We start from the raw sequence: 12,316 nt of genomic DNA, 5'->3' as shown, positions 1-12,316 counted from the left end.
TGTATTGTTTTTAAATTAATTATTATTCACAAACTCTTACTACTACTACCATATAGCCTATGTGAGAAGTGAATAGGAGTTGAATTAAAAGGAGTTGTTTTTTCAGGTGAAGCTAATTTCTTTAGATATTTTTCAGCAATTTTGTGTCCAAAAGTACAGCTACTCTAGGTAGCTAGACACACACACCCAAGCCATGAATGAAAAAGTATAATTTCTTGGTCAGACAGTGCACCTAATCCATTTATTGGATCTAAGAGTTGCAGAGAGAAAGAGACAGACAGACAGACATGAGAGACAAAAAGAGACTGAGATCTTTGAAGCAAAGAAAAACAAGTGAGCAGACACTCTGGAACTGACACCTCCTCTCCCACACAAAGTGGTCATCATCCAGTATGGAACAAAAACACGCTGCAGTCTGATCTAATTAACTAAAGAGCAATATTTGCTCACCCGGAGGACAGCTAATGCAGCACTGCCTTTATATGGAACGAGGCGAGAGCAAGGAACCAAAGAAAGAGTGCAGAGCTTTTAGAGTAAACACATTTGGTGCCCTTGAAAAAAAAAAAAAAATTCTATAATGTGCTTGGACGGAAATGTATGGACATAATGCAATTGAGTCTTGGTGTGTATGTGTTGCTTCAAGTAGTCAAATGTATTTCTGATGCAAAAGGCTGTAATATATATATAAACTCCATCACCTTTTGCCTGTGTAACTGTGTAAATGCAGAGCACGATGTACGCGCGCCGTCTGTGAAGCGACACAAAGCCCATTGTGGTGACCTTCCCTTTTGATGTGCTCTCTTGTTCTCTTTCTCTCTCTATTACCCTGTTTTGTTGAGAGCTCTCCATTTAGCTCACATTTAAATTCAGAAAACGCTCAGGAGCTTTTGTCTGATCCAGCTCATGTCGTGGAGGTGACAGCTCTGTCTTTGGCCAGGCATGTATATGTATGTTTGTGCATGTGTAAGTGTGTAACTCCAGCTTACACTTAAATGCTTTAATAAGACTAGTACGAATAAAGGCCAGTGCTGACGTGGATGAGCTATTATGGGCCCCCTGCCACTTTGCTTTTTTCTTTCCATCTATCAGGGCTACTTGCTCTTTTCAGACATGAAAATACATACCCTGCCTAGCCCTTCAAAAACCAGCATGGGAAGTAACGTACAGATATTAGAGTGGAGGTTATTTGTGTGTAAATGACAAAGAGTATTTTTAGATGCAGGGGAGATGAGGTCTTTGAGCACTCTGAAATACAATGAAGATGCAGACTTAAAGGAATAGTTCACCCATAATGAAAATTCTCTCATCCTTCACATACTGTTATGTAGTTGCAAACCTGTATGACTTTTTTTTAAAGATATTCTGAAGAATTTTGGATAACTAGTTTTAGGTTACCCCATTTCCACCACATAAGAAAAAAAATACTTTAACGAATCATAAATGTGACATAAATTTAAATGATGAAATATTAAGTAATACTTATAAGATAAAAGTTGAAATTATGACATGCATAAAACATAATTTTGACATAAAAGGCTGAAATTAAGTAAACTTTTATGTCATAATAATGTCTCATGTCAGAATTTACATTCTCATAATTTTGACTTTTTATCTTATCATGACTTAATATGTCATAGTTTTGATTTTTTATCTCATCATGATTTATTGCAATTTCAAATTTTGTCATAATTATTTATATGTTTATTTATTTATTTGGATCCCCATTAGCTATGCCCTCAAGCATTGCTAGTCTTCCTGGGGTCCCCACAACACTTAACATTCATACATTATTACATACATTAAAGAAATAAAGAAAAAAATAAAAAGTTAAATATATTCTCCACAATGCAAAACATCTCTATAAACATATCTTCCACTTTTTTAATATAAAAACGTATTGCTCATTCAATTCATTCCTATACCTCAACCTCCTATAAGTACAAAATTCCAAGGTGTGCCTTTTACCTGCCTTTTAAAATCAATTTTTCGTGTTATCCTAATTAATGACACTGGTACGAGATTCCATGATTTCATTGCCCTAAATGTTACTGTACGTTTAAGAAAATTAGTTTTAGCATAAGGGAGTAGAACTCTACCCTCTGTTGCTCGTCATATTCATGTGAACATTAGATTGTAATTTATTATACTGATCCAATGGAGTTTTAAAATGTAAAACCTTCCGTGTTGATAAAAGTGTTGCAGCAATCACTTTTAGCCATTTAAGATAAAAAAGCATTCTATTAATATTTGTTCTATACGGACACTGGAGGATTAATTTCGCTGCCTTATTTTATTAATTATGATTTTTTTTTTAAATCTCATAATTATGATTTACCAAAGCAATTTTTTTTTTACTTCTTATAATTAACTTTTTAGCTCAGAATATTGACTTTTTATCTTATCAAGACTTAGTTAAAATGTTTTAATTTTTATCTCATAATTATGACTTAGTATGCCATAATTTCAACTTTTTATCTCATAACCATAATTTTATGTCTCAATTGTGACTTTTTATTTTATAATTATAAATTACAAAAGCATTTTTTGATGGACTTTCAAAACATTAATTTCTGTATGGAAAAAAGAAAAAACAATCTCAAAATGTTCACAGAAGAAAGAAAGTGAAGAAATAAAATTTTGGAATGAGGGTAATTACATCATAACAATTTTTTATATCCTTTTAACACAACTCTATGTAAGCTGATGACTTATACATTATCTCAGCAATCGAAAGCATTGGTTAATTCAGTGGTGCTCTTGGATATTAACCTTACTGGAAGTGATTTACTGATTTAATGTGCATGTTTGCAATAAATAGTGCCATTAACTGACCATCTCAGTGAGCTCATATAGACGACAGACTGCTGTACAGTACATATATGCTCAATGTATAGATGCAGGCTTATTCCATAGTTACTTAGTTACTAGCACTTAAGCTCTTGCCATAATATTTACTACTATTAGTAACCCTTCACAAGCATGCTTGTTTTAAACTCCCCTTAAACTCATCCTAAAAATCATTAGCCATTATGCTTGAGTGCACTCAGTCTTTGTTTCTCAAAACAGTTGATAAGGAAAACATGGATCAGAGTGTAGTGCAGTGTGACAAACAGAAGAAACTAAAGTGAGAGTTTTAAATAAAGTTTGACCGTCACACAGATGGCTCCCCCTGTGTGCTCTGAGCTACTAATTCATCTTAAACACACTTGGCCAGCTGGGAAATCCGTCCTGAAGAGCAACACTGACCTCAATATACAACCTACCTGGTCTACAAATGACCACACACACACACACACACACACACACAGACACAAGCTAAACAAGTTCAGCTTGGACTGTGTTAGTGCTTACAAGAATGTGTTCTCCTGAGAACTGTACTTGGCAATGCAGTATTTCTATGGAATATATTATCAAATGAAATATGACATGCAGTACACTGTTAAAAAATAAAAGTTCTTTGTGGAAGTCAAAAGGTTTATTCGAAGCCCTGAGGGGACATGGTGATGGAAAATATATGAGATGGGTGGAAAAATTATATTTCAATGCTTTTGAGTTTATTTTGCAAAACTTTCTCATTCTCATTCAAAAGTGTTGCGTTCCCCCGAGAAACATTGCATAGTTGTTTCTCCCACCTCACATTATTTCCATCACAAAATTTTATGAGTGAATGCAAAGTTTCTTGGGGGAGCAACAATTTTAGAGAACGCAAAAGCATTAAAATATTTTTTTTTTCTTTCAGTTTTATCCCCCCCCCCCCACCATGTCCCTTTAGGGGCTTCATAGTAGATTCTGCTTTGGCAGGAGTATTCAAAATTTGAAATTTGAGAGAAAGATTGTACAAAATATATTTTTAATTGCTGTCAAACTTATCATGGTAACAATAAAGAAATTAAAGAAATATATTGAAAATAATATTAAAAAAAACAAACAAATTACTTTGTTTTTTTTAAAATGTAAAAGCAGATTATTTAATTAAAAAAATATTTAATTTTATTTAACATTTTCAAGTATTATTTAATATTAACATCAAATATTTATTTTTTAATATTTAACTTTTTTTAACTGATAAATATGTTTTATATAGACTCTTAATCTTACAGATATTTTATGCATGAAAATATACTCTTGTATTTTTATTTTAGGAATAGGGGGCCCTGTAGCCCTGTAGCCCTGTAAAGGGGTCCAGAACAGGATAACCTATAACTATATGGTATCAGGATGATCAAAACATACTGATAAAAAAAAATGTATAGCCTGAATGCACTGTAAGTCGTTTTGGATAAAAGCGTCTGCTAAATGCATAAATGTAAATCAGGCAATACAATTTTAATACATTTTTAAATATTTTTTTGTTTGTAATTCGAATGCATATTATGTTTTTGCCATTTTGTAATATTGTGCCTATGCATTGCCTTATCCAACCTGCATTCATATTTTAATCAATAATAATGCCTTTTGTTCAGTTTTAAATTCAAGATATGAATGCACGAAGTTGCATTTTACTCTGCATACCGAGCACATAAACCCTGCAAGAGTGTCAGCGGCGCAGCTCGGAGCAGCAACGTGTCAAGCACAATGCAGGGAGGTAATATTTATATCTCCAGAAAAACTGGTAGTGTGTCTTTTTATGGAGGCCAGAGGCATGATAATGGAAGAGAGATGGAGTGAGAAAGAAAATGAAAAAAAGAGATAAAGATAGACAGCATACTAAACCGAAAGAGCGATAGACACAGAGACATGCCTTCTGGCTGTAGATGAGGGCCACAGCTGTGTTTGGTGTGGTATTTTTAAACGCATCAATGCTGCTCCAATCCCCGCACCGCGCCTGACCTATTTATAGCTGAGCTGGCCATTGTTCTATTTCTGTCACCTGTGGGCCATGCTCTTGTTGATTCACATGCAAATCAGCCTCCTCCTCCTCTCTGCAGCAAGCAACTTGATAGAAAACCAGAAAGAGAGAGAGACAGAAACAGGAGCTGAATGCAACTCCGAACCACCTTGGAGGACAAAAAAAACCTGTTTGAGAGGGAGGGAGGACCGAAAACAGTGAATCTGACACATCGGGGAGAAAATAACAAGCAGTTTTGTCGGGACAAGAGGAAGGCAGAGTGTAGAGAGTGTGAGAGACTCTCCTGCTGATTTTCAGAGCCACTTAGGTGTTGACTGGAGAAGAAGCGAAGAGATGAGCAGAGCAGAGGAGGAGTGAAGCTTTTTAGTGTTAGTGAGGGAGAGCTCTGTCACTCTTCGGGTGTCGCTTAAGAGGAGGAGGAGGAGGAGGAGGAGGCAGGGGCGAATGTTCCTGGTCTCTTGAGAGAGAGAGAGCGAGAGAGAGAGAGAGACACAAACACAGAGAGAGAGAGACCGAGAGAAGAGGAGGGGACAAGCTGACAGCAATACAGGAAGAGCAGGGCTGGCAGACGATGTGCTGCTAACTGAAGTACTAATGCTCCAGACCATTTACGAGGCCGACTCCTGTTTCTCCGCAGACGGCATCGGGAAACACCGGCTGTCTCTGACCCCTCACGACGTTGACATGCACAACGTCAACAACTCAGGTGACTCTTTTTGTAAGATCTCTGTCAGTCTTTTGTATTGCGATAAGAAGGGTCTTGAACTTGTGGAGTTTTCTCCTGCAGGGCTGCAAGATTTGAAGTGCTGTAAGATTGTGTTTGTGTTGTTATTACGCTGTCTGAGGAGACACTTTTAGAAGAGCATCATTCTGTGGATGACTATTAGTGGGTTTAACATTAAAGCACTAAATTAACAAAGGGGAGGCTCAAGGTGCACGTAATTATCCTGTCAGATGTCAGAAAGCGTAGGTTATAATGGGGATAAAAACAGAACACGTACAGGATGTTATGCGACTTTAGCCTTTAATTCAGGAGAGAGGAAACTTCCTGAGAAATACGGCGTCAACATGAAAGGCGCGTTACTTTTCGCGTTTGCCAAAGACAATCAACCCGTTCTATTTTTGACCTGACACTGTTTGCCGAGAGCTTGGGTCTGACATCATTGAGCGAGGATGTGTTAGCTTTATTGTCTAAAATATGAGCGTGACTCATTTTTGCTCTTTGCTGTTGTTTCTGACTTGTGGACGCTGCCAGAAAGCTACTCGCGCAAACTCTGACTGGTTCAAAACGTGTTGTTCTGGGAAATACATGATATGAAAGTTGGGGTGAATGTGGGGGAAGGAAGTGCATATAATAAGACAGATTGAGTCATTTTGGTTCCTGAAAGAAGGGTGGAGGACATTGCTTCACCTCTGATTTTTCACTCTATGCACTTATCGTCGCTGAACCGCAGGAGATGGTCTGCCTAGATTTCAGCATTGTTGCAACATAACTGAAAGTACGCTACATTTTTTCGACTCGCAAATCAGCGCACGCACTGCCTAACGCAATCCTGTCTTTCTAAATATAGCTCTAACCCTCATTTGTACGAGTATTGTGCACAAAGACAAGAGAAAGACTGAGCTGTCGTCTTCAATAAGGCTCAGCAGAGCAACCTGTTAGGGGACTAAGTCCAACCAACCAGGGCAGTAGGGCGCCCCGTTCCTTGCCCTAAAGTCCTCCGCCTGATACCGAGTCATTCAATTAATGCTCATGTGTCCAGTGAAAGCCCCGTACAGGCATGCATGGCATTATAAAGAAGTATCCGGTTAAACAACAGCCACCCGAGCGAGGCAGGCAGGCCTGTTGCTCGCTCTGTGGGTCAGCTATTCTTAGTATGTTATTTTCAGCTTATAGCATTAGAGTGCTAAGATTAGCCGCTGTGGCGCTCTGCTATCATACCATCTCCACAAACTCTTAATATAACCGTACAGTGGAACAGTTATTAACAGAGAGTTTGTCACCGTCATGTGATATGCGGTGAGGTTTTACATCTGTTATTGTTGACAAGGGGTCTGCTTGTTAAAAATGTCCGTTTCTTCTTTGTGTTTCTGCTCAATGCAAATAGCACTGCTGCAAAATTCTGAGTGTGGAGTATCTGAAGTAGTTTGACTGTGATCTTTCACTGTGTGATCAAAAGACAAACTGGAGTTAATGTGTTGTGGTAACTGAGGCAAATAGGTCAAGTTAAGTGTTCCTTAAGAGTGCCGACTTAAGGATTTAATCTGTAACACTAAACAGGCTCAAGGAATCAGCTCTTTGGTTCAAAGAAAATATGTGATCAGAGTTGAGGCGGAAATCTATGGGAGCGTTGCTGCTGTCGGAAGATGTTTATTGTAATGCTAATGTGCACCCGCTGTCAGTTTTAAAGCATTGAAGCTAGTCTTCGTACAACTGTTATAATCATTCTGACAATTCAGAGTAAACAAATGTTAGAAGGCTGAATATTCTGTTGAATGAACAAAATATTTCGTCTTCTGTTTGGCGTGAAATGTTTTGTAGTACTACAATTTGTTCTGGTTTATTTGACATGTCTGCTTCAGCGAAAACACAATACAAAGTGTCTCAAGTGTAAAGAACTCATAAAGAGATCTAGTCTAATACACTTGCAGCAATTTTATGCTCACCGAGCAAGCAGTCCCTTAATGTAGGTGATAATTATGGACAAATAATTGATTAGTGCAGTTTTTAATATATTCCTGAATAAAATAATTGACTGTTCTTGCATCATCTTGTTGTTTTTATCTGTAGCCTTTCACAATGGCTCCAGGCTATTTTAATTTTTAAAAATGAGTTTATGCTAATGACAGTGATGAGCAAATAATGTGATCATGCGGCCTATGGAGAACTATAAAGTAGAAAATTGAACCTTTTGTTGGGCTGATATTATGAATGTATTATTCATCATAACAAGTGGAAAGACTCTCTCGCTAATGTTTAATGTCAGGGCTGTGATTACAATTGTTGTTGGATGGAAAAAATTTGTTTTTACATTTTCAAGATTTAGATTATTGCAATAAATAATTTGGATAGGTTTATTAAATTATTTTGAAAGAGTTTCATTGTATTTACTTTTTAATTGTCACAGATATGCATATTGTGTTCCACACAAACACAGTATTTATACATTAAATAACAAATATATATATATTAGGGCTGTCAAAGTTAACGCGTTAATAACGCTTTAACTCAAATTCATTTTAACGGCACTAATTTTATTAACGCAGCGCGCATTTTCTGTTTGACCCGTGGCCTAGCCTGTAGTTGGAGAAATGGAGATGCACAGTGTTGCCAACTTAGCGACTTTGCAGACCCCTTTAGCGACATTTTTTCCCTTCAAAAAAGCGCCTAGCGACAAATCTTTAGGGTTTGCCCAAACCTTATTTAGTTTCTGAGAGTCGCGCGTACTGCCGCGCGAGCGCCAGGTCTTGCTTTCCCAGCGCGCGCACACACACCCCTCTCTCTCTCTCTGTGTGTCTGCATTGTTCAGTGAGCAGCAGAGAGGAGCAGCGCTTTCAGTTAAACACAGATTTGCTTCTCTAATTTGAAATTCTCTAATTTTCTCTAATTTACATGCAAGTATAGTCGAAATCACAGCACAGCTATTTTCTTTATGTGTATTTGATTTCATCAGATGACGGCTCGATTATCAGGATTTTTGTGCAGATTAACATCTTGGAAGGGAGAGCTGGTTATGTCTTAATGGGTCGCGTTTCCATCACTATTTCATATTCATTCCGTTGTCTGACAACAGAAACAGTAAAATATATAAATGAAAACAGTTTTATTGAGAATTTAGCTGCATCAAAATAAAGTATGTGGGCAGGCACAGAGAGGCAAACAAATGTAATAATAAATAATAAATGTACATTTTGCATGTTCAGAAGAAGTGAGCTGCCCTGTCATGCAAAAATGTAAACAGGTTTGTGTCAGTAAATTGCTTAGTGCAAAGAAAGAGAAGTAATGGTATTTATTTCTTTCATGTGTCTAATAGACATGAACAAGTTCTTTGAAAAACATCTATGACCTTTGAAACATGTCTAGTCTTCATACTATATATGTTAACTATGGTTTCAATAATAATAAACATACATTTAGCATAAAGCATCCATATTTGTCCATGCCCATGTTGATTAGAGTATTAAAAACTTGAAAAGTATTAATTTAAGGTACATTTAGAACAAAAAAAAAAGTGCGATTAAGTTGCGATTAATCGCGAGGTAACTCATGACAATCATGTGATTAATCGCGATTAAATATTTTAATCTATTGACAGTGTTTCTATACATGTTCAGTACATATACAGTACACACACACACACACACACACACATATATAGAAAAAATTTTGAACTCAAATGTTGAGGGAAGCTATTTTCTATTCTTATTTTTAAAAATACATTTTTAATATTTCTTTTTTTATAAAAAATTATATATCAGGAAAATGAAGTCCAATATATTTGCTTTACTTATATTTGCTTATAATTTTTAGAGCATTTCCACCCCTGTATTTAATAATGCATCCAAAAATAAACCCCGAAAATATATTTTTCGCTGAAAGGGATGATCTGGATTCCCCCTGTCCTGTTTTTGCTGTGAGGAATAAGCATCTACTTAAAAATACAGCAGCGTTTCCTGCTTTAGACACGCCTGCAGCCCAGAATAACATCAGCCGTAATGAGCACTCAGTCACCGCAGCATATGCAGCCAAAAAAGCATCGCTGTTTTTGCTAAGAAACACACCATATCTCCTCTAAATAAAAAAAACTGTTACTGACAAGAGAGGTTAAAAAATAGAATTCAATTTAACTGTGCCGGAGGCTAATTTATAGGGCACCTGATTATTTTGTAGCTTGTTATCTGTACTCCGCATATAAACTATGTACCAGCCTCACTGCAGAAAAGGTTAACATATGCAGCATTTGAAGCATACTAAAATATGAGAATATTTATGCTCTTTTTTTATACATAACATTAAAAAAGTCATGAACTCTATAATTTAATTTAGCTATTCAACATTGCACTGACTCTATCAAGCCTATTTATACTAAAGACAATTTTCATTTTAAATTAAAAGGTAGCACATCATTGTGTGAGACATTTCTTCCAATACAGACTGTCATGTCTGCATAGACGCTTAATTAAGAGTCTAATTTAGTACCTTTTTCACTTAACAGTGTGTGGGAGGTTTGCTTTTATGGCTGTATGCAGCACTACAAACTCAAGGCTTTGATCATCTCAGTAATCAACAGTAATGAGAAACATCAGTCTATGAGAAATGCATTGCTCAAGGGATTATGGGAAATGCAGTACAGCAGATGAGTCACCATATCCCTGTGGGGAAAGGGAACCGTTTGGACGTGGGGCAGGATGCTTGTCATCCCTTCCTGCTAAAAATAAAACAGGGTGCTTTCGGTCTTCGAACTTGTGTTTACTGATTCAGTGCCACATCTGCACCACCATTCTCATACCGTTGAGTCGAGAACTTGTAAGTAAAACCACAACTAAAGACAGTTCTTGAAAGCTATAAGGTGTTTGAAATGTTTGTGGTGGTGGGGGGTTAAGGGTGGGGGTGGGCAGCGCAATAGCTTACATAAATTTGACAGGGTGCTCTTATTTAAAATTGCTCTGAGTTAAAATTACCAGATGGCTCTACACGTTTGACAGTCTTTCACACATTCCCTATATTAAGAGTGTGCTCAGAAAAGCAGTTATATTTAGCGCAGTTACTGCTGTTTGCGATTCTCTTTTCAGCTCAACTGGCGTTAATACATCAACAGCTCTTCTTGGCTTCCTTACACATAATGTTCTTGCAAAGGCTCGAGGCCAAAACACGAGGTGTGAGTGTGTTTTGTCTCATAACATTGATTTAGTGCTGATGTCAGGTGATGCAAAAATGGCCCACGTCCCACTGTAGTCTCAACAAGTGCCTTGTTAACGTAATTAAAATAGAGTGGCGGGATTGACGAAAAACATGAACGTCATTGCGGTTCTTTAGCATCCAACCTGTTGATTCATTTAGTCAACAATGTATTATGAAAGCTAAGTGGACTGAAGCAATATAGGTCTTATCGAATGATGGAATTGGTTGACGTTTGGTGTTAGTGGTTCTCACACATTTTATACGCTAAATATGAATATGTGAATACAGTACTAAAACTGCGACACCTCTATTGAATGATACATCATGAAACAGTCAGTGTGACCAGTGCAGTCACTTTCCCGAATGAAGTGAACAGTGAATCAAAAACATTCAGAGCAACCAGTTTAGTCTGATTCACGAACTAATGACTCTTATGAGTAGGTTCTTTGTAGTGAATCAAAAACCTTCTGAGCAACCGGTGTGTAGTCTGATTCACGAATTAATGACTCTTATTAGTTGGTTCTTTTTAGTGAATCAAAACATTCAGAGCAACCAGCACAGTCTGATTCATGAATGAATGACTCCTATGAGTCAGTTTTTCATAGTGAATCAAAAACTTTCAGGGCAACCAGAGTAGTCTGCTTCGCAAACTAATGATTCTTATTAGTTGGTTTTTGTAATGAATAAAAACATTCAGAGCAACCAGTGTCCTAAAGCTTAGGCAGCTGACTTGTTGCACAAAGGTACCTCACAAAACTGATTTCAGACCGACTTCTGAGGCTGCTTAACTCTTTATTGATTGAGCAGAATAGAATTTTGTCTGTATCTAAGTAAATATTTAATTACAACAATACTAATTTTTCACTAGAAATGACATCAAAAGTGGAAAACATTAGTCAAAACATACATTTACACAACAACTAACCATGAACCACAACTTTTAGATGTCTTTTCAAAATAGTTCAAACTTTTTTTTTAGTTCAAATGCACAGGATTGTGGGATATCATAGGCAGCGAAGGATACATCTATGCTGCCTTCAAAAAGTAATCAGATAAAGGTCTCAGTAGACAGGATGTGACACAATCATTGAATTCCTACCTCTGTATGCTGCCTGCATGCTATAATTCCTGAACAAATAACTCTTAACGACGTGGACCTTTTAGTGAATCAAAGAAATTTAGCACAACCAGTGTAGTCTGATTCACAAACGAATGACTCATACGAGTTGATTCTTTGTAGTGAATCAAACACAGACTGTAACTGGTTGTTCATATGACAGCGTGTACTTAAACATACACATTATGTGTTTTTTTGGTAATATTTAAAAAAAATAAATACATGAAGCCAATTATTGGATTGTATTAATGCCGCCTCTAAAAAAGCAGCATAAAAAGTATAAAATCACCTTTTGCAGGAACTGATTTAAACTCGTTAATGAAATTATCTCATCATTTTGGAAGTTTCCCCAAATATTTATTCTTAAAAGGTATTCAAAGACTTGTTAATGGAAGTGTAAATCAGAACTGTGAAAAGGAATCAAAAAAGTAATCATTAAATTATTTCC

At 36.6% G+C, this 12,316-nt stretch overlaps 1 protein-coding gene across 5 annotated transcripts in view; it reads left to right on the top strand.

The window, feature by feature from the left end:
* The window catches only part of hdac9b (histone deacetylase 9b), a 59,243-nt gene that overhangs the window by 21,914 nt on the left and 25,013 nt on the right, over positions 1–12,316 (top strand). For 2 of the 5 annotated variants that reach the window (XM_058746604.1, XM_058746603.1), the window contains exon 1: positions 4,956–5,555. The exons of 2 other annotated variants lie outside the window; for them this stretch is intronic. In XM_058746604.1, coding sequence (XP_058602587.1) covers positions 5,444–5,555 — 112 coding nt within the window. In that variant the 5' untranslated portion in view covers positions 4,956–5,443. Of the gene's footprint in view, positions 1–4,955; positions 5,556–10,199; positions 10,377–12,316 lie in introns of those variants that run through there. One more of the 5 variants, XM_058746605.1, reaches the window with a different exon arrangement.

This window comes from Onychostoma macrolepis, chromosome 16 (assembly GCF_012432095.1).
Source record: "Onychostoma macrolepis isolate SWU-2019 chromosome 16, ASM1243209v1, whole genome shotgun sequence".
Lineage (NCBI taxonomy): Eukaryota > Metazoa > Chordata > Actinopteri > Cypriniformes > Cyprinidae > Onychostoma > Onychostoma macrolepis.
This window is presented reverse-complemented; position numbering and strand designations above follow the sequence as displayed.